The 20,780-nt window shown below is 33.9% G+C and overlaps 1 protein-coding gene across 2 annotated transcripts in view; it reads left to right on the top strand.

Annotated features, from left to right (window-relative positions):
* Positions 1-20,780, top strand: part of BAZ1A (bromodomain adjacent to zinc finger domain 1A) — an 83,602-nt gene that overhangs the window by 43,342 nt on the left and 19,480 nt on the right. Inside the window, exons 7-17 of one of the 2 annotated variants that reach the window (XM_043921526.1) lie at positions 2,717-2,851; positions 3,659-3,758; positions 4,515-4,681; positions 6,687-6,782; positions 7,770-7,908; positions 9,193-9,339; positions 13,536-13,631; positions 13,757-13,981; positions 15,130-15,295; positions 15,673-15,786; positions 18,628-18,752. In XM_043921526.1, coding sequence (XP_043777461.1) covers positions 2,717-2,851; positions 3,659-3,758; positions 4,515-4,681; positions 6,687-6,782; positions 7,770-7,908; positions 9,193-9,339; positions 13,536-13,631; positions 13,757-13,981; positions 15,130-15,295; positions 15,673-15,786; positions 18,628-18,752 — 1,510 coding nt within the window. The remainder of the gene's footprint in view (positions 1-2,716; positions 2,852-3,658; positions 3,759-4,514; positions 4,682-6,686; positions 6,783-7,769; positions 7,909-9,192; positions 9,340-13,535; positions 13,632-13,756; positions 13,982-15,129; positions 15,296-15,672; positions 15,787-18,627; positions 18,753-20,780) is intronic. The other variant, XM_043921527.1, reaches the window with a different exon arrangement.

The raw sequence follows: 20,780 nt of genomic DNA, 5'->3' as shown, positions 1-20,780 counted from the left end.
GGGTAGTGCAACTAGAGTTTTCTAATAGTGTAATGCTGGCTCAGAAAAACAGATCCAAAGAACAATGCTAAAATAGATCCTACTAGGTAAGAAGATAATATATATAATAAAAAGAATCTCAGAGACCAATACTAAGCAGATAGATTATATTTCATTAATAACTATTTAGAGGGAAAAAATCAAGTTTAGGAACCTCATATTGTATACTCAAGTAAAAAGTTAAATGGTAAAATAAAACTAGTGTTTTTAAATGAGAAATACTTATATTGGGAGAGAGACATTATCTAAGTAAAACAATAGAATGGATTAGAGAAATTATGCATGTGTCAAAAGTCAGCTACTGTATGCCTAAGATTTGTGCATTTCATCATATGTATATATTACATCAAGAGAAAAGATATGAAGGAAAAGGGTATTTGAGTTTATGTGAAAAGTAGTATTTCACCTCTCTAGAGACAAAGATAAATAGAACTGGGACACTTGGTTAACTACTTGGAAAATAGTTGGATCTATCTGGAAAAATGTTGGGTCTAACTCAAAAAATAAAAAGGACATAAAATAAATCTTAATGTTATTTATGCTAAAGTACTTAGGTGGAGCAATAGAAAAGAAATACCAAAGATGAGATTGATTTGACAATATGAACTTATGTAGAATTAAAAATGTCATGAACAGATTTAAAGGGCAATTGCTGAAGGGAACGATACTTTGAGTGAATACATTGAGGAGCTCAAATCAATTATAAAACATGAGCACTCCATTAGAAAAACAGACATCAAAATTTACAGTGGATGAAGTATAAAAACTTGAAAACATGTAAGGTAAAATCATCTGAAAGAATTTTTAAAGTGTTTTTCTTGATAAGAGAACATGATTTAAGTATTCTTCTGTCTATAGTATTGAACAGGTAGTCATGTAAAATGATGCTTAAAAAAGTTGATGATTTAGACACTTGTGATAAATGGCTAGAACAGTGCCTGACATTTGATAGACAGTCAATGAATATGTGTAAAGCTGCTTATGTGTATCATAAATAGCCAGTTGGCCAGTTCATCTCATTTTATAAGATTTCTTCCACATCAACGAACAAAAATAGCCCAATTAAGGAACAAATGGTGATGGACATAAGTTTTAACCAAGGAAAATAAAGTCAATAAGTTTGAAAAGTTCAACTTTACTTAATAAATAAAAATTATAGTAAACATTTTTCTCTTATGAGTATAATGAAGGATGGTTAGTGGCTATTCTAGTATACTTGTACACACACACACACCCTTAAAACAACCAAGTTTGATACCTAGTATGGTGAAAGATGGTTAGTGGATATTCTGGTATACTTGTACACACACACACACACACACACACACACACACACCCTTAAAACAGCCAAGTTTGATAACCAGTATAGTAAATGTAGACTGTTGTTAGGAATACCTGCAAGAACACAAAGATGTGGGATTTTTTTATTGTGTGTGTTGTGTGTGTGAATAAGGATACCTTGGCAGTTAATATATTAAAGCCTATTTGATCCTTTTTGGGTATGTGTTTCAGAAGAAGCCATCCACTCATACTTAAAGTACTGTTCTTTATGAAGTGAAAGTTGCTCAGTCATGTCTGACTCTTTGCAACCACATGGACTATACAGTCCATGGAATTCTCCAGGCCAGAATACTGGAGTGGGTAGCTGTTCCCTTCTCTGGGGGATCTTCCTAACCTAGGGATGGAACCCAGTCTCCCACACTGCACGTGGAATATTCACAGGTTATTTAAGTGGTACAGTAGACAGCCATCTTAATGGAATTTAATGTGAAATCTTAATGAATTCTTCATTTACTGTGTTAGGTATTAAAAGCTATGTTATACCAAAAGTAAAAATATTATATAGTAAATTGAATTCCCAGTAGAAGCAATCCTATTTTATTAATAACTTAAAATTTATATCATCACATTTTCTGTATTTCTGTAAATAGCATTTTTTTTGGAGAGGAAGAAAGAAGATAGTCTTTGCTGTTAGACCAAAACTTACCTTCAGAATTGCTAATCGAAAATAAAAGAAGTTTAGAGTTGGACATGGATGAAAGTAGAAGGAAAGAAAACTCTTGATTTTAGCAGATATCCAGGAACCACACAACTTACAGTAAAAATGAGGTTGACTTCTATGAACTTCAATTTTGAGTTGAAACTTTATAGAAATTTATCAATATTTCTGCTTTTATCCAGACCAGCTTTAAAATTTGATACATAAAGTATTTAAGTTATCACTTCAAACTGGAGGGGGAAGTCTAAACGTTCAGCAGTTAGGCTAAGAAAAATTTATTGATTTAATATAGTGTATTTTTTAGTATTTAATATATGGATTATTTATTTACTAGAAAGCCTCATACAAAATTAGTCAAAAGCAAACAAAAAAGATTATTGTATAAGTGAAATTTTGAGATAATTTTAGAATTCAGGAAACCGTTGAAGCATTCTTGAAAATTTTATGGTGAAGAAATCCTTTGAATTGTAGTTTTCTTCCTGGTAAAGCTGATTAATTATGCAATTTTTAAAAGGATCAAGAAATAAAATGTATGTTACTACACAATACACATAAAATTCTAGTGCTTTTGACCTGGTTTTTAACAGTAATCATATGACATGTTAGAGCTTATCTATATATGATTTACTAATGTGTTATTATTGTACCCTGTGTCTTCTCTTTTTTTTTTGAATGAAGGAATCATCTCTTTCAACGTATAAAATATCAGAACAAGATTTTTCTTACTTCTTCCCTGATGATCCACCCACATTTATCTTCAGTCCAGCTAACAGAAGAAGAGGGAGACCTCCTAAACGAGTATCTGTTAGTCAGGTAAATAGAGAACAGATAAAAAGTACTCAGTAATTCTTAATAAAACTAACCAAAATTAAGAGTAGGGTTTGACTCCCTTCACCCCTGGACCCTGTAGGAAGGAACACTTTCCTTCACACAAGAACAGGGTGTACTGTATGTTGACAACTGCTTAGCAGTGAGGCTTGTAGAAGTTTCAGGTGTGAGTTAGATATGAGTCTCATGCCACAGAGGTTTCATTCTGAAATGTAAGCAGTTACTAAAATGTAAAGCAGGATGAAATACAGGGAATAAAGTATGGAACTGAAATGTAAAGGTCATTTGAAACATAAGAGATAATATCACAATTAAGCAGGCTAGAGACCTTAATCTACCAAGAAAGAAAGTAAAAATAAACTTGATATCTTTAATATTGGCTACAAAAATGTCTCTGATGTGTGTTTACTCTGCCTCTTTCTTATTTGATGTCTACACCAGGTAGTTTTAAGTACCCTGGAATGTTTTTGTTTGTTTTTCTAATGCATATTTTTAAGGCTCCCCTTATGTATTACTGGTTGTTTTTTCTGAGAGGTTTTTGTACTAATTTGTTGAACTACAGAATTAACTGATATTCTATATGTTACTATGATTAGAATTATTAGAAGTTCAATTATATTTTAGAATAAAACCTTAGTATAAAGAAAGTATAATTGATGAGGGCTTTAAATTTTGTCGTTTTTTATTTTAAGTGTAAGAAAAAAGTAGACCAGTTTGTAAAAGTTGTGGTTCTACAACTTTAGTTTCTTGGGTTTTATGTGTGTGTTTTGTTTTTAATTTTATTTTTTTTAGGAGGACAGCATTGCCAGTAAACAGACTATTGCAGGTTATAGGAACAAAACTACTAAAGAAAGAGACAGACTTTTAAAGCAAGAAGAAATGAAATCACTGGGTGAGTTTTAGTGCAAAGGATATACCAAAGACCTTGGCAAACAGAAGAGGCTTAATAAATGTCTCCAATTCCTTCACCTTCATTTGTTGTCTGCCCTCTTAATACCTTTTTTTGTCTCCAAAAACTGTTTAGTTACAGGAAAGTGGATTTCTCTGTGCCTAGGTAGGGAATGTTTCTAAAATGTCTTATTTCTGGTTTTGTCTTTCTTAAGATTAGTTTTTTCCCTCAAGATAACTATTAATTTCTTTGATAAATGAGACCTCTGTTTATCTCTTAAAACAACATTTCAAGGTATAACATACCCTCTGTTAAACTGACCTAACGCTCGATTAAGCACAAGTTGGCGGTTTCTAGCCATTTTTGTTTGATTCCTAGAGCCTTATAAAACATTGTTTCCCAAATGTGACTATATTCATGAATCACTTGGGAATCTTACTAAAATGAAGATTCTAAATTAGTAGGCCTGAGTGGAAGAAAAAATTCTGCATTTCCAACAAGGTGGTACCTTGCTGCTGGTCTTAGGACCACACTTTGAGTAGCAAGGCTTTGAAAGGCAGGTCTGTGTTTGTCCTATGGTAGAAGTTTGTCGTCAACAGAGAGGACTCACTCTTCCCGTTTTAATCACCAGCTGACTCCCTCTGTGAGGTTTTCTTGATCTCATTTAAACCTTAAAATATTTCTGAGGTTCTTTTGTTACATTTAAAAAGTGTGTTATTTTCTGTCTGTGTATAATTCTAAGTCTGATCTTATCCACAGCTTTTGAAAAGGCTAAATTAAAAAGAGAAAAAGCAGATGCCCTAGAGGCAAAGAAAAAAGAAAAGGAGGATAAAGAGAAAAAGAAGGAAGAATTGAAGAAAATTGTTGAAGAAGAGAGACTGAAGAAGAAAGAAGAAAAAGAGAGGCTTAAAATAGAAAGAGAAAAGGTATATCCAAGTATATTAGTTATACTCTCCACAAATAGAAAATAGTATTCAACATTTTGTATATTTAAATTCATGGTTAATTTTAAAATACTTTTATAACTCATTTACATTTATAGTTGTACATAGAGCACTGATAAACTGTTTTGGGATATCTCCATTTTCCTTGGAAAATTTAATGAATGATTTAAGGTTCAACGTATATGAGTGACTTTACACCTCAGAGCCTCTTCCGAAGTACAATTCTAACATTGCTTTTCTTCATTGTTTAGATTTCCATATTTAGGGAAGTAAAACTTTCAGAAGAAAGCTACATTGTTAGAAAAATACAATAAAATGTATGAGCAATAAGAATTAGTATAGTGTTCTTATTTTCCTTGAAGAATAAATATCTTTGTTTCGGCAAATCTTTGATTATCATCTTCAATGGTAGATATTTCGTAGAGAATTCTATAGTTGGTCTCTTCTGAAGTCCATCATTGTCATTGGTTTTCTGGATATTCATAAGTCCCCTTGGAGAAGGACATGGCAACCCACTCCAGTATTCTTACCTGAAGAATCCCATGGACAGAGGAGCCTAGTGGTCTACACCCCATGGGGTCGCAAGAGTCGGACACGACTTAGCGACTAAACCACCACAAGTACCCTAGGTGATCATGTTATATATTATGTTCATTTAAATTGCATGTGTTTCTTGAATTATTTCAGATAGGCCCTTGGGTAGAGGTAGGGAGTGTCTGATATGTGTTTACTCCAGAAAGTGTAGAATACAAGGGAAAAAAAACCACTTGTAATCTAAATGGTAATATTTAGAGATAGCATTATTGCTTTGATTAATTTATTTCTAATCCTTATTGTGGCACTTAAAGAATAAGATCCAGCATTTATAATTTTGTATATATATATTTTGTTTAACATTATTATAAACATTCTGTCCTGCTACTAAATAAACTAAGTAATGTGAAATTTTTAGTGACTGCATGTAATATTTAATCAAATAGATACAGGTAAGCACTTTACAAGGATTGTGTCTCTGGATTCATTTGTAGAAGTGAAATATTAGGTCAAAGGGTAAGAACATGTTAAAAACTTTCTGTACCTGGTAAACATAGGTATTTGTTTGTCAGATGTGTTGTACTTATGTATACTGTTAGCAACAGTGAATGAAAATACCCATCTTATTACACCCTACAAGAATTATTCGGGTGGAGGGAGGGCTTATTTCAGCAGGCCACTCAAAGCACAGGTAAGTTCTGTAACTGTCTAGGTGTTTTCTGTTAAACTTGAGAAGTGTCCACCTGTTTACTTTCAGTGTTACTAAATTTTAAAGAAAGAATATTAACATGCATTAAACATATATGTTATTACATAGCTAATGTATATTTATTAGAAATAATTATAAGAAATATTTTGTTTACATTCTGCCTTACCAGAGACTTTTTAGGGTCAATATTTATCCTGCAGTTTCAAATACCAGAACCAAGAAGAAAAGTTGTCAAAAGACCACTGAGCAAAAAGTCCACCAATTGTACTCTAATATTGCTTTTACTTACTGTCCCCTCTGTGTGTCTCTAGGCAGTTAGTCAGGTTTAAATGAATCTTGAAAACTAATGTATTACAAATATGGGGGGGTATTTTAGGTACTCTTATAATTTCTTATCTCTTCACTTGAGATCTAATTGATTTAAAGTAGAGAAAGCACTGCTATAGACAAGGTCAGATTGAATTCATGTTTATCCAGGAGTTGCTATGTTGTCAAACATCTTTCAACTTTGTAGCAGTTCTATCAGATAGGCATTGTTTTGATCAGTGGTTTTCACACTTTTATGTACAGCAGAATCCCCAAAAGAGCTTATTAATACATCAATTGCTGGGTCCCAACCCTAGAGTTCCTAGTTCAAGAGATCTAGGTAGGGTGCAAGTATTTGTGTTTCCTACTAGTTCCGAGGTGATGCCGGTGCTGCCTTATAAATATCTCATAAGAATTTTTATTGACCTTTCATTTTAGGAAAGAGAGAAGTTGCGTGAAGAAAAGAAAAAGTATATGGAATACTTAAAACAGTGGAGTAAACCCAGGGAAGATATGGAATGTGATGACCTTAAGGTATAAGCATGTTATGTGATATTTCACACACCTGTATAACAGAGGAGATAGCCGATTAAGCAAATATGTATATTTAGAGTACCAGGATAGCATTGTTAATATTTTATAACAAGCTTTGATAATGATTCTTATCCTGTGGAAATAGTTGGTCATCTGTGCTATCCTTGATAGTCCAATAACCACTGAGGCCAGGCAAACATTTAATTTGGTTACTGGACAAAGATTCTGCCTGCAGAAATAACCAGAGTATCTATACCAAACTCATTCATCTCATTTTATAAGGAACCATTTCTAAGACAATAGATGGTGGATTAATTTTGTTCCATATCCTAAGGAAAATACCACACTGGTGGTCATATTGATATGGCTAATGCCTTGGCCTCAGAATCTAGATTAGGAGTCACTCCTAATGTAGTCAGAAGTACAGCTCAACCTAAAGTTATGCTGTTAGTTGAATGAAAGAAAAAGTGATTTAGTAAGTGATTTAGAGACTGTGATTTAGTAAAGTTGAATTAAAGCCACAGCATCTATAACTTTTTTTATTTTTTTATTTTTAAAGTTTCAGATAACAGGGTTTCATTCAGGATAGGAAAGAAAAAAGTAGACAATTATACTCAAGCAAATAGAAGGGTAGAGTTGGTATTAAATGAGTTGGGAAAGGCTGCATGCATTACAGATTTTAGAGGGAAGGAGTTCAGCTTTGGACCTGCAGTTATATACATACACCCTGATGTTTGGGAGAGAAGTCTGGGTTGGAGATAAGTATTTGGATGCAGTCAGCATACTAATAACATTTACAGCCATGAAACTTTATTATGAGCTAGCCTAAGCATCTATAACTTTTAAAGTTCCAAAAGTGATTATAATGAACATCCAGGGTTGAGAAATGGGAAATAGTTCTTATTAGGTAAAGAATATATCGTATCTGTCTTTGTACAATTTCCTATACTTGGTTCAAATAGTTATATAAATTGTTTAAACTTGCAGGAACTTCCAGAACCAACTCCAGTGAAAACTAGACTACCTCCTGAAATCTTTGGTGATGCTCTGATGGTTTTGGAGTTCCTTAATGCCTTTGGGGAGCTTTTTGATCTTCAAGATGAGTTTCCTGAGGGAGTGACCCTAGGCAAGTGCTATTGCTATGTGATAATTCACCCTAAAATTAGTGGTCTAAAAGAACAAATTATTCTCTCTCAAAGTTCTGTGGAGTCCTTGGACCCAGCTAGCCAATCTTCTCTTAGGGTCCTTCATGTGATTACAGTCACAGTGGCTGGGCCCGGAGTCCCCTGAAGGCTCACCTGGCTCAGTGTTCAAGGTGGCTTCTTCACACACATGCCTGGGACCTCGGTGCTCCTCCACACGGTGTCCCGCTTTGTCAGAGCAGCCTGCACTTACGTGGCAGCTGAGTGCTCCAAGGGGCTGGACACGGAAGCTGTCACTTTTCTTAAAAGCCAGGCCTGGAACTGGCAAGCCTTGCTTCTGCCATATTCCATTAGTTAGGCCTGCTGGGATTCAAGTGGGTGAAGGAATAGACCTCATTTCTTGAGGGTTGCATGGTATGTAAGTGCAGGGAAGGGAGGGATTGACGGCCATATTTAAAGACAAGTTACTGCCTAACTTTAACTTTTGATTGTTTCTCCTCTGCATTTACATACTGTTACTTTGTATGTACATCATTTATAAGAACTAAATTAGTATGAGAAGGGCTTTAAATCCCATTTTAGATTTTTAGCTAACCTATAGAAAAATAATCTTCTTTAGATCCAAATAAAAATTCTAAAAGGATTTTAATGCCACTCTTATTTTATCGACTGTATTCTTTAGGAGGGCTTTCACATTCCCTTAGTTTTTCTTTATGAGCTAGGTGAGGCATGAATCACTGTGCCTTACAGATCAAGAAAGTCTAAACAACGCTGGTTGAGGTAAGACGTTTAGGGTAGGTGAATTAGATGAGAAACACTTATGACCTGAACACAATATTAGGATTATAGCTAATGCTGATGATTACCTCTTATGTGTACTATTTGGTAAACAGTAATGTCCCACATAGCTCTTAAGAACACTGGGACAACAATAACATCTTTGGTGTCATTACTCAAATTAGAGTAAGATTATAATTTTTAATATATGACTAATTTGCATCTCAGGCTTAAATTTAGATGAAATATTGTATCAACTGAGGCTAATTTGGCTTTCTTTGAATGCAGTGATTTTTGGCTTATGATTTTATTGTAATTACTAAAAATTATTTTGTGATTTCGCCTTAAATAATATTTGGCTTTACTTTGATGGGCACATAAGAAAATAGTTACACAGGCTATTGTTGATTAAAATGTTTATTGTTCCAATGGAGTTGTTTTTCCAGTATGTGACCAGAACTTTAAATTCATTTTAAACATTTTATTCACAGAAGTGTTAGAGGAAGCTCTTGTAGGAAATGACAGTGAAGGCCCACTATGTGAATTGCTTTTTTTCTTCCTGACTGCCATCTTCCAGGCGATAGCTGAAGAAGAAGAGGAAGTAGCCAAAGAGCAAATAACTGATGCTGACACCAAAGGTCAGAATTCACTATTATTGCTGGCTGTGATAGTAGCTTTGTAGTGAAATAAACTTTTAGTTAAGTTTTAAATTAATTTGGCTTTTACGGTTATAAAACATGGTTGTTCAAGTTACTTGATTTTTGAATCATATACTAGCAACACATTATCAGTTGTTTTACAAAAGCTTTGTTTTAATATATCCTGTTTCTGATGACCTTAAAAATGCTGCAACCCTCACCCCGCCAATCTATCTTGTTTTTTATTCCTTTAGATTTCTCCTGTGATTTAGGAACCTTACAAATTTCATTGACCAGTGTCTGTAATTCCAAGAAATTTACTGAATAGCACTGAGTTTTTGTCCCCATCCAAGAAAATACTTCAATTGTTGTTATTAATGCTTTAAAAGTATTATTATTGATTTCATTTCATATCTGACAATTTTTAGATCAGAGTTAAGTAACATTTAATTTTTAAATTTTGCTACTTTGAACTAGAAATTTTGCTCTTTAATTTCTGTACAGTTAAGTATCTAGAATCTGTGTGGTACATATTAATATAGTAATAATTCTTGGGGAAACCTTTTTTATTTTTAATACAGAGTAGAGTGTTCACTGTTTTATTTAGGTTTTACCTCAGTCAGAGGAATTCTTAAGCATTTATATTAACAGGTTGATTTGACTTCCTGAATAATATTCTCTGTGAATTTTGCCACCTATGAGATAGGACCATTAAATAAACTTTAGTGTATTATATAGAAATACACGATAAGAAATAGTTTAGAGCCATCTTGATAGCAGAATCTTAGTAGGAAAAAAAATGGGACATTTCTCCATTCAGGTAGCATGGTTGGCCTTAGATAATTGGAGCTAATTTCCTTTATGCCTGGTCGATGGAGCAATAGGAGAGTCATGAGTATGTAGTCAGTTCGATTGTCTTTTGATTTTGCAGCCTAAGTTCAAGCAAAATATATTCTCTTGCTTGAGTGCTAATCACTCTAGCTCCCTTATCAAGACCATTTTAGGAATGTGGTCTTCATTGTCATCTCAGATGATTTACTCAGTTTCATAAAAGGGAAGGGAAAGGGGTATATCCATTTATAAAACTTCCAAAGATTTTCTAATGACAAGTACCACCGCTAAAGATGGATGATCTAAGACAGACTGTGTAACATATATTCATTCTTTTAGCCTTTAGGTTGTCTTAATGACCAATAACATCACAGGGTTATTGACCAAATTCTGACCTTAATACAAGACATAAAACTTTGTTTAAGTCAGAATTTGAATTAGGTGAATTTTGTAGTTTTGGAAGCCTTAATGACAAAAAGTGGGGTCTAAAGGAAATTGTATTGGAAAAATACAATGTAATGTAAAGGAAAAATATATGTAACTGTTGATGCTTATATTGCCATTTTATTTTCTATTCATGACTTCTTGTTCCTGTAATTTTTTAGTATATGTGCTGCCAAAGCGAGCACTCCTGTAATTTCTATAGCTCTACTCCTATACCAACTGTCTATAAAGTCTGCCTCGGAATAAGTATTGATCATTAATAATGCTTCTTTCAAAACTATTTAAATGTATGGAGGGAGAAAAAATTACTTCAAAAATTTCGCTCTGCTCTCATTTGCCTATTACCACACTTTAAGTGGTGACTTCAATTTCATTAAGGGCCCCAGACTGTTCCCCCAGGTATTTTTCATATATTCTGCCATCTCAGTAACAAAAAGGCTTTTCCGTAGTCTTCCTGAAAGCACCTGAATAATCACATGGGATTGAATATCATTTACTTCTTCATTAGTTGGCCTTATTTTGTAAGGTGTTTCTTGATCCTTTTAGAAATGGGGAAATTGGGCAGACAATAAAAGCATGTATTTACCTCAGTGATGAAAAAACATGAGGTTCAGTGAGGTCATTTACTGAAGATCATGTAGAGAGTAAGTGATTGCATAACTACTAAGACACCATATATGTGTTGTTTTATCCTCATACCACCGTTATAAGGAAGATGTAATTATTTTCTGCCTTTATATGTAAAAGAAGCTTAGTCTTAAGGAATTTAATTAACTTGCCCAAAGACATGTGGCTAATAAGAACTGATGGATACAAACTCAGGCACTCTGGACTGGAGCCTCGTAATGATTACATTTTATTACCTTATAATATGGCAAAGAAGTAACTATCTGTCAAGAACATGTAATTTTTTTGGCCTCCTTGTTTTTATATCGAATCTTGGAAATTTTGACCAGCAATTTTTTAATTCTTACATTATAAATATCAGTTCCTCTCTTTAGTCTTACATCATGAACTTAAATGCCTTTCACAAGTATAGGGACAAAAGCATTCTCCTGATATATAATAGTTTTGTGTATTGCTGAGATGTTATTGTTTAGTGTTGAAATTATGTGTACCTGATTGTAGATTATGATGATGATAAATGTATCTGTTTCAGGTGGTCATCCCCCACACAGTTTAGCTGTATTCTCTTGGTATGATGTATCCAAGTGACTGTATCAGCAGATAAATCCTAGAGTGATATTTACAGTTTCATGAAAGAGCACTTTGGTAGATAGTTGAGTTGAAGAATATGTGTTAGCATGTTAAACACAACTGAAAGTAAACCATCATTTTGTTGGTTGTCCATTTCCTGAGGCCTTTATAGCCTTTGTCCTAGGAAGTTATAACTTACTATAGATAAAATAAGTTGAATTGCTGCAAAGGAAGAGAGCCAGTACACTTATACAGCTTTTTAACTAGGACTTGTTAATTTTAGAGTGCCTATATTAATTTTAAGTTTGTATGGCTTTGTATGTACAACGAAAATTGAAAAAAGTTTTACATCTAGTATTTCCCTGGTGACAAACATTATAAATGTCTGTCATTTCGACTAAGTTCATGGCCTGGTAGGAATAGCTTATGTGTATATGTAACATTTAGTTAGGTAACTTCTCCTGTGTGGTACTGTTTATGCCTCAAATGCCGTGGAATTGTCAGTAACTGTAATCAGACATTTATCCCAAAGGGCCTTTTTCCTTTAGTAAAGGACAGCAGTTCTTTTCTCTAAGGTTCATTTTTTTTAGCTTGTGAACTTTGAGGAGGGAATCATAAAGTAGAAAGTGAAGGACCCACAGAACCAGGTTAGCTAAGTGATTTCCCAGCTGTAATCCATGGAGGCCTACAAATTGTACAGGGGTTCCTCTCTGCTAGTGGCGGAGAGTTGAAAAGATGAATGGGCAGGATTATCATCTCCATTCACTTTATATGGTGCTTCCAAGAAATACTTGAAGAATTTGAAAACTGCTGATCTTGACTTAGCGCTATAAAAAAAAAATGAAGCCAATTAAGTGCCTGATCTAAAGGCTACGTAAGTAGGAACTAGGGATGGACAGAGCTAAGAGTAGAATTTACATTATCTGAGACTTAGTCTGAAGCTGTGTCTACTGTGGTAGAGCAGAAGGTCTTTTTATCAGCTTAAAAGTTTTTTCATTGGTGACATTTTAATTTTATTTTCTATGTAAGGAATAATTGTATATCCTAATGGTTTAAATATATTTGTGTCAGTAGACTTGCTCTTTGGTCCTATTTGTAGCTTAAGCACTGTTTTCAAAGCTGAAGCAATTTACTTAGAAAATACAGGGATATCTTCCTATTGTTTCATGGATCAGAGAGTTTTCAAAATAAAAACAGGCAATTTAAATGAAGAGATAAATCTGTGGTTAAGTGACAGTAGTATTGTCTTTAAGTTCTTTTAGCTCTTTTTCTGTGTTGGTTTTGTGATGATTACAACTTATACTTTGTTATGATTCAGTATTTGTAATTGAATATTTATGAAAGATTTGGATATCTTCAAATAGATTCTGATTTTCAAAGTAGACTTTCTTTAAAGTTATATTGAGCAAGGTAATTTGTCTTTCATTTTAAAGTGTATTTTACCATTTTTTTGGAATGTGTATGTGTATCTTGTTGGTAACTTGGAAATTGTCTTCTTTATGTGAAGTAAGGGGAAAATTAGTGTGTAGTGCATATCTTAGGATTTATAGTTTTAGTTGGAGCCTAGGCAGAATGTGAATGATGCTTGTGGTACTTAGTGTCAGTTCTTTTGAGGTTCCTGAATGTTAAGCTGTTTGCTGTTTCTTTCATCATTTTAAAAGGGCATTATTCCCAAATATTCAAGCTTTGATTTGCACTAGAATAAAGTATTTATTTCCTTAAAGATCTAACAGAGGCTTTGGATGAAGATACAGACCCCACAAAATCTGCACTGTCTGCAGTTGCATCTTTGGCAGCTGCATGGCCGCAGTTGCATCAGGGTATGTGTGGGTTTTATTTTTTTTATTTTTTTGATTGCCTTTTTATTTTTATAAAGGTATATTTTACATTACTGAGGATTTATTGTTTACATTCTAAATGACTCTTTCGTTTTTGACGACTACAGGCTGCAGTTTGAAAAGCTTGGATCTCGATAGCTGCACTCTTTCTGAAATCCTCAGGCTACACATCTTAGCTTCAGGTGCTGATGTAACGTCAGCAAATGCGAAGTACAGGTATCAGAAACGAGGCGGGTTTGACGCCACAGATGATGCCTGCATGGAGCTTCGCTTGAGCAACCCCAGCCTAGTGAAGAAACTGTCAAGCACTTCAGTGTATGATTTGACACCAGGTAAACTTTGCAAGTTAGAATTTGTATAACCTTCCTACTTATGCCCAGAATACTCGGTAGCTGGTGAGAAAATTTTAGATGACACTCAGTTTTAAAAGAAAGAAAGAAAGCAGTCTTTTAAAATAAAATTTTCAGAATACAAATAGTGACCTAAATTAACTACAGTTGTTATATTATTAACTTTAATTATTTATGATTTTCTTGTCTTTTTCTCTTTGGATTTTCTATTACTTTAAAAATGGTTAGTTTACTACATCTAGCAAGTCTAGAAGGATAAGTGGGAATTACCTAACTTTCATTTTTATTCATTAGTATATCAGAAAGGTAAGCTGTAGCTGCAGAATTCTAACATTCAGTTGAGTAAATGTTTGAGCAGTGAGGCACAATATGTAAAATTAAGATGGTTATTTTTCACTTCCTTTTATAGATAAAAGTAAAAATTGTAATGTACAAATATATAGTATTGAATTTATTATGCTTATTTAAGGAAACATATAATAAGAGTACCTAATTCCTAAGAGTCATGTAGTTTAAAAAAATTTTATTGTGGTATAGTTGATCTAGCATTCATATAATTTTTTAAATTTGTGGTAGTGTTTTTGTACAGTCTTTTCTGAGTAGCAGTTTACCTGTTGCCATTTGTGTGTGTGTGTGTGCGCGTGCGTGTATGCGTGCTCAGTCACTTAGTCATGTCTCTTTTCAACCCTGTAGACTGTAGCCTGCCAAGCTCCCTCTGTCCAAGGGATTCTCCAGGCAAGGATGCTAGAATGGGTTGCCATTTCTTCCAGGGGATCATCCCGTACCAGGGATCGAACCCATGTCTTGCGTCTCATGTGGTTATAACTTAGTTTTGATTTGAACTTCATACATAAGCCTAAAATTAAAACTTAAAAATTAACTCTTTGCAATTAGAAAGTTTTTCATGTCTGTTTCACTAGTATATAAGGTTGTTATTAGTATTTGAAATGCGTTGTATATCACATAACTGTTAATTGGATTCAAAGTTGTTTTTTTTCCATAAATGCTACTAGCCTAGTTATTCTTAAGAGACTCTTCCCTAGTCTTTATTAAATATTTTCACATTGAGCCACAAATTAAATTTTTTCTTGTCATTGATAATCCAGAAGTTTTTTACCAATTTTTGGCAGGAGAAAAGATGAAGATACTTCATGCTCTCTGTGGGAAACTACTGACCCTAGTTTCTACTAGGGATTTCATTGAAGATTATGTTGACATATTAAGACAAGCTAAACAGGAGTTCCGGGAGTTAAAAGCAGAACAACATCGAAAAGAGAGGGAAGAAGCAGCTGCTAGGTGAGAGAGAATTACAGTCCGTTGTGCTAATGAAAGCTGTTTATTTCTTTGCCTCTAAAAACATGTTGGGGACTTCCCTGTGGTTAAGACTCCACACTCCCCATGCAGGGGACATGGGTTCAATCCCTGGTCAGAGAACTAAAATCCCATACATGCTGTACAGCACAGCAAAAAAAAATAAAAAGTAATAAAACTTATTAAAAAAAAATAAAACCATGTTGGGCTGGAATGTGGCACTGGTGTACCACTGAGAGGTTCTGAATAGATTACTTTATAATTTTGTGATAACATTTGGAGCATTTTCTGTAATTGGGTGGTTAAAGATACTAAAAGTTAAAAGTATCATATAGACTATAATATTTTATTTTAACTTTCAGAATTCGTAAAAGGAAAGAAGAAAAACTTAAGGAGCAAGAACAAAAAATGAAGGAGAAACAAGAAAAACTAAAGGAAGATGAGCAAAGAAATTCAATCGCAGATATATCTGTTGGGTATGGTTTGAATTACACTGCTTATCTGGATGACATAAAGAATAAAAATCAGCACCTTAAACTCTAAAATGCTTTAGAAAACTAATTTTCTGTAGTTTTGTAATAGTGTCAGCAAGCTTGTGAAGTTTACATACAGCCAGTTCTCAGATATACATGTGGTTTTTTTTTTTTAAAGCACTTTCAGGGACTCTAAAACTCGTCCTAGCATCACTGATAGTATCTCTCCCTCCCGCCACCATCGTCACGGTTGTACTCTGGGTTTCACAGAGTTCCTTCAAGCCTTTTGAGGAAGAGATTGGAACTTTCGGTAGAAGGTGGAAGGAGAAGATGTCAGCGCCTTAAATAATTCAGTGACTGCCTAAAGTATTTTATTACATAGCGACATTATTAGGGATGAAGATTGGCTGTGAAGACAAGTGGGAACTTTTCCTATATTGTAGATGGCAAATCATATTCAAAATTAACAGAAATAATCATTCTAAAATAAAATTTGCAAAAGAAATTCTAAAAATCTCAGTATTCCAAATTTAGTATATTGACTTTTGATTATACTTTACATATAAAAATACCAGTTACATCTTAAGATCATAGGTCACAAACTTGGAACAGTTGTATTTTATATGGCCATCAATAATACTTTAAGGGATTTATTTGGATACCTTGAGAAAGTTAATATTAGATATGACACCTAAAGTACAAGCAACCAAACAAAAAATAGACTTCACCAAAATTGAAAACTTTTGTGCTTCAAAGAACACTGTTGAGAAAGTTAAAAAAACAACCCAGAGAATAGAAAAAAAATTTTATAAATCATATATCTGATGATGGTCTGACATCCAGAATGTATAAAGAACTCATACAACTCAATAGTAAAAAGACAACGCAGTTTTGAAAATGGGCAAAGGATTTTAACAGGCATTTCTTCAAAGAAGATCTATATGAAGCACATAAGAAGATGCTCAGCATCATTAGTCATTAGGGAAATGCATATCAAAACCATGATGAGATAGTACTTCACACTTATTAAGATGGTGGTATTTCAGTTGAGGGACAATAACATGTTGGTGAGAATAAAGAAATTAGAACTCTCATACATTGCTCACAGGGATGTGTAAAACAGTGTGGCTGCTTTGGATAAGTTTGACAGTTCATCTGACAATCTAAACCATATGTTACCATGTAGCCAGCAATTCCACTCCTAGGTATGTACCCAAGAAAATTAAGAGCATACATTCACCCAAAAATGTATACATGAAAGTTCATAGCAGCATTATTCTTAATAGCCAAAAAATTGTCCAACCCAAATGTCCATCAGTCCATCAGTTGATGGATAAACAAAATGATATACTGCTTCTGTGGTATATCCTTATAGCAGAATGTTATTCAGAAATAAGAAGGAATGGAATTCTGATACATGCTACAACATGGATGAACTTTGGAAACATTATGCTAAGTGAAAGAAGCCAATCACAGAAGACCATGTAATTATTCCATTTATAGGAAGAGTCCAGAATAGGCAAATCCAGAGCAGAAAGTAGAATCAGTGATTACCAGGGGCAGTGAGGAAAAGGAATTGAAAATGGCTATCCAGTTTTTCTTCTGAGATGATGAATTAGATAGAGGCAGTAACTGTACAACCTTGATAATATTACTAAAAACCACTGAGTCATACACTTTAAAATGGTGATTTTTATGGTATGTGAACTATGTCTCAATTTTTTTTATATACATATTTTTCCAATTACGTCAGTTATACATAAAGTACTATATTCATTTAAAGTATACAAAATAATGATTTGATCAGTGTATGTATTGTTAAATGATTACTATAACTTAGTTAATATTCGTTGCCTCATATAGTTGAAATTATTTTTTACTTGCAATATCTCAGTTTTTTAAAAAAAGAAATTAGGCATGTAATAGATCCCACCACTTCATATGTTTGTACTCATCTAACCTCACTCATTTACATTATCCCTCTGTCTCCTAAATACATTGAGTTTGCAAAACTCTTTGAATGTAGAATGTAAATGGTGGAATTCAAATTCCACACAACTTTAGTTTTGATTTGGACAATCCAGTGGTAAAACATCCATATTGTTCCTACTTACTGTACCTGAATTTGTCTACTTCTCCCTTCTACTGTTTGTCTGTTTATATCCTTTTATACTCTGAGCCACCATTACCTCCCACCCAGCTACCTGGACTAATTACAGTGGCCTCTTGACTGGTCTCCCCTCATCTGCTTTCTATCTCAGATGATTTTCCACATAGCAGCAAGAGTACCTTCTAATCATGTCATTTCCCTTTTCTAAACTCTTCCACTTTTTCCCTGTAGCTTCTCCCCACCCACCCCCATTACTCTTTGAATAATGCCCTACTAGGCCCAATATGATCTTGCCCTGATTTTCCTCATTCGTATCTTAAATTGCTTCTTTTTTGTTTACATTCCTGTTAAAATTACAAGCTCCTTCCTTTTCCCTGAGCTCAGTGCATTTGCAGGTTATTCCTTCTTCTAGGAATAAAGATTTCTTCTTACCTGCCACCTCACCCCTCCCAGTCTCTTTAGTCTTGCAGTTTAAACATCACTTCTTTAAGCAAGCATTTCTTGATCCCTGAGATTAGAGATCAAGTTCTCCTCAAAATGCTTTCATAGCATTTGAACTTCTTTTTTAGTATTTATTACATATTTTAATTTTGCAATGATTTATATCATTATCTGCAAGACTATAAACTCTGTATTATCTTGTTCACTACTTCCTGAAGGATAAAGCCTGGCACTTCATAGGCAGGCAATAAATATTTCATGAATGGAATTATAAATATTTTTTTCTCCTTAAGGGAGGAAGAAAGGGAAGATTTTGATACTAGCACTGAGAGCAAAGAAATAGAGCAAAAGGAACAAGATCAAGATACAGTTACTGAAGATGAAGATGACCCGGGACCACATAAAAGAGGCAGAAGGGGTAATACAGAATTTCTTAAGGGCATGCTTGCTTGTTTTTAATTGATAAGGAATATTATTAATTCACTATTCTGAAATATATATTAGATTACTTCCATTTGTGATTCCAAGGTGTGTTGTTGCTTTTTTGTATTTGCTACTTTATGTTGACCAAATAGAAATTTTTATTCTATAATGTACCCATTCAACATTGAATGCCTTTTAGATGCTAGAGATGCAAAGATCAGTAATGCTTGTAACTGGTGTCATATTGCTGAGAATGGAAATCTCTGCTGCCTTAAAGTAATCTCATAAGTTGGTGGAGTAAAGGAAATACATTTTTTTTTAAAGCTTGTGATACAAGTTACTTCTGAGGATCTCTAACCATTTTCACTTGATAACTATTAAAGGAGATACTTAAGTTTATTCTGTGCCTGTAATTTGGACAGTATCTCTTTTTTTACATTATTTTTTAAATGGTTATTGTAAGTGGAAAGAAAATCTCTTATACAATACCATGGAGGCTGTATTCTCTGACTACAATGCAATTGATTTGGAAATCCAAAACAAATCTTACACTATTAGAATTTAGAACATACTTCTAAGTAATTAGAGTTTCAAAAGAGAAGCCCTAATAGAAATTTAAAAATATTTAAAACTAATTAATACTGCATATTGATGGATACAGTCCATACAAGTCCATACTTATTGGATACAGTCCCTCTACTTACAGGAAAATTTATAGCTTTAATACATATTAGGAAAGTAGAAAGGCAAATTGTGCTAGGCATTCATGTAAGAAGTTAGAAGTAAAAACTAGAATACTCTCCCTAAATATAAGGAGACAATAGATATGAGTAGAAGTTAATAGACAATAAAACTGTAATAGAGAAAAACAACAAAGCCAAAAATCTGTTCTTTGAAAAAGACACAAACTAGACAAACCTTGGTTTAATTGATTTTCAGGGGAGTAAGGAATCACAATAAACAAAGTTAGGGCTAAAAATTGAAGCAGCATAACTAGAGATAGAGTAGAAATGTAAAGATAAGGGGATAACAGCAATTTAATACCAATAAATTTGAAAATAGAGGGCAAAAAGCAAAATCCTAGAAAAAAGGCAAATTATAGAAATGAACTAATACAAAGATTAAAAATGTGAATGGCCCTAAACCATTAAAGATCTTGAATTAGTATTAAAAACCTTCCTATAAAGAAAACATTGTTCCTAGGCAACTTTGTGGTGAATTCTGCCAAATTTCAAAGAAGCAGATAATTCCAATCGTACACAAACCCTTTCAGGCAAAGGAAAGAGAGGAAACAGCCCCCAACCATTTAAACAATTTGACAATGACTGAAACAGGAGAGAAGTCTAATTCTTCAACACAGCGTAAAAGGCCAGCCAGGAATCTAGGTCCTTCTGTTTGTTGGTACTGTCATCCTTGAGGGTTTGCTGCCATCCTCATGTTCCAAAATGATTTATCACCCTGTCTCCATTCTATCTAGGGAAAACGGAAAAGAGGCATAAACCCAGAGGTTACGTAGAATGCTTCTGCTTCCGTCTCTTTGACCAGCAGTTTCTAATGTAGCCATGTTTACTGGGGAAAGAGGATCTGGGAAATGGCCTTCTCTTGGATTGCTAGGTGCCTGCTGATAATTAAGGCTTCTGTTACCTTAAAGCAGTGGTTGTTAAAGTACAGCCCATTGGCCAAATCCTCCCTGCCCCCTGTTTTAATACCACCCATGTTTTTACATTTTTCAATAGTTGGAAAAAAATATTTAAAAGAGTGATACTTTGTGACTTGTGAAAATCACATGAAATTCAGACTCAGTGGCCATAAATAGAGTTTTGTTGGATGTAGCCATGCGCATTCATCTGCGTGTTGTCTGTGACTGCTTTCATGCCACAGTGGCAGAGTTGGGTAGCTGTGATGGAAACCATATGACCCACACAGCCTGAAATATTGACTAGCTAGCCCTTCATAGAAGTGGTTTGCTAACTTCTGCCTTAGAAGAAGGACTGAATGTATGGCAGAATAACTAGCAGACTCT

The sequence above is a fragment of the Cervus elaphus genome, chromosome 13, assembly GCF_910594005.1.
Source record: "Cervus elaphus chromosome 13, mCerEla1.1, whole genome shotgun sequence".
NCBI classification, from domain to species: domain Eukaryota; kingdom Metazoa; phylum Chordata; class Mammalia; order Artiodactyla; family Cervidae; genus Cervus; species Cervus elaphus.
The sequence above is the reverse complement of the archived record's forward strand: the minus strand, read 5'-3'. Positions and strand labels throughout refer to the sequence as shown.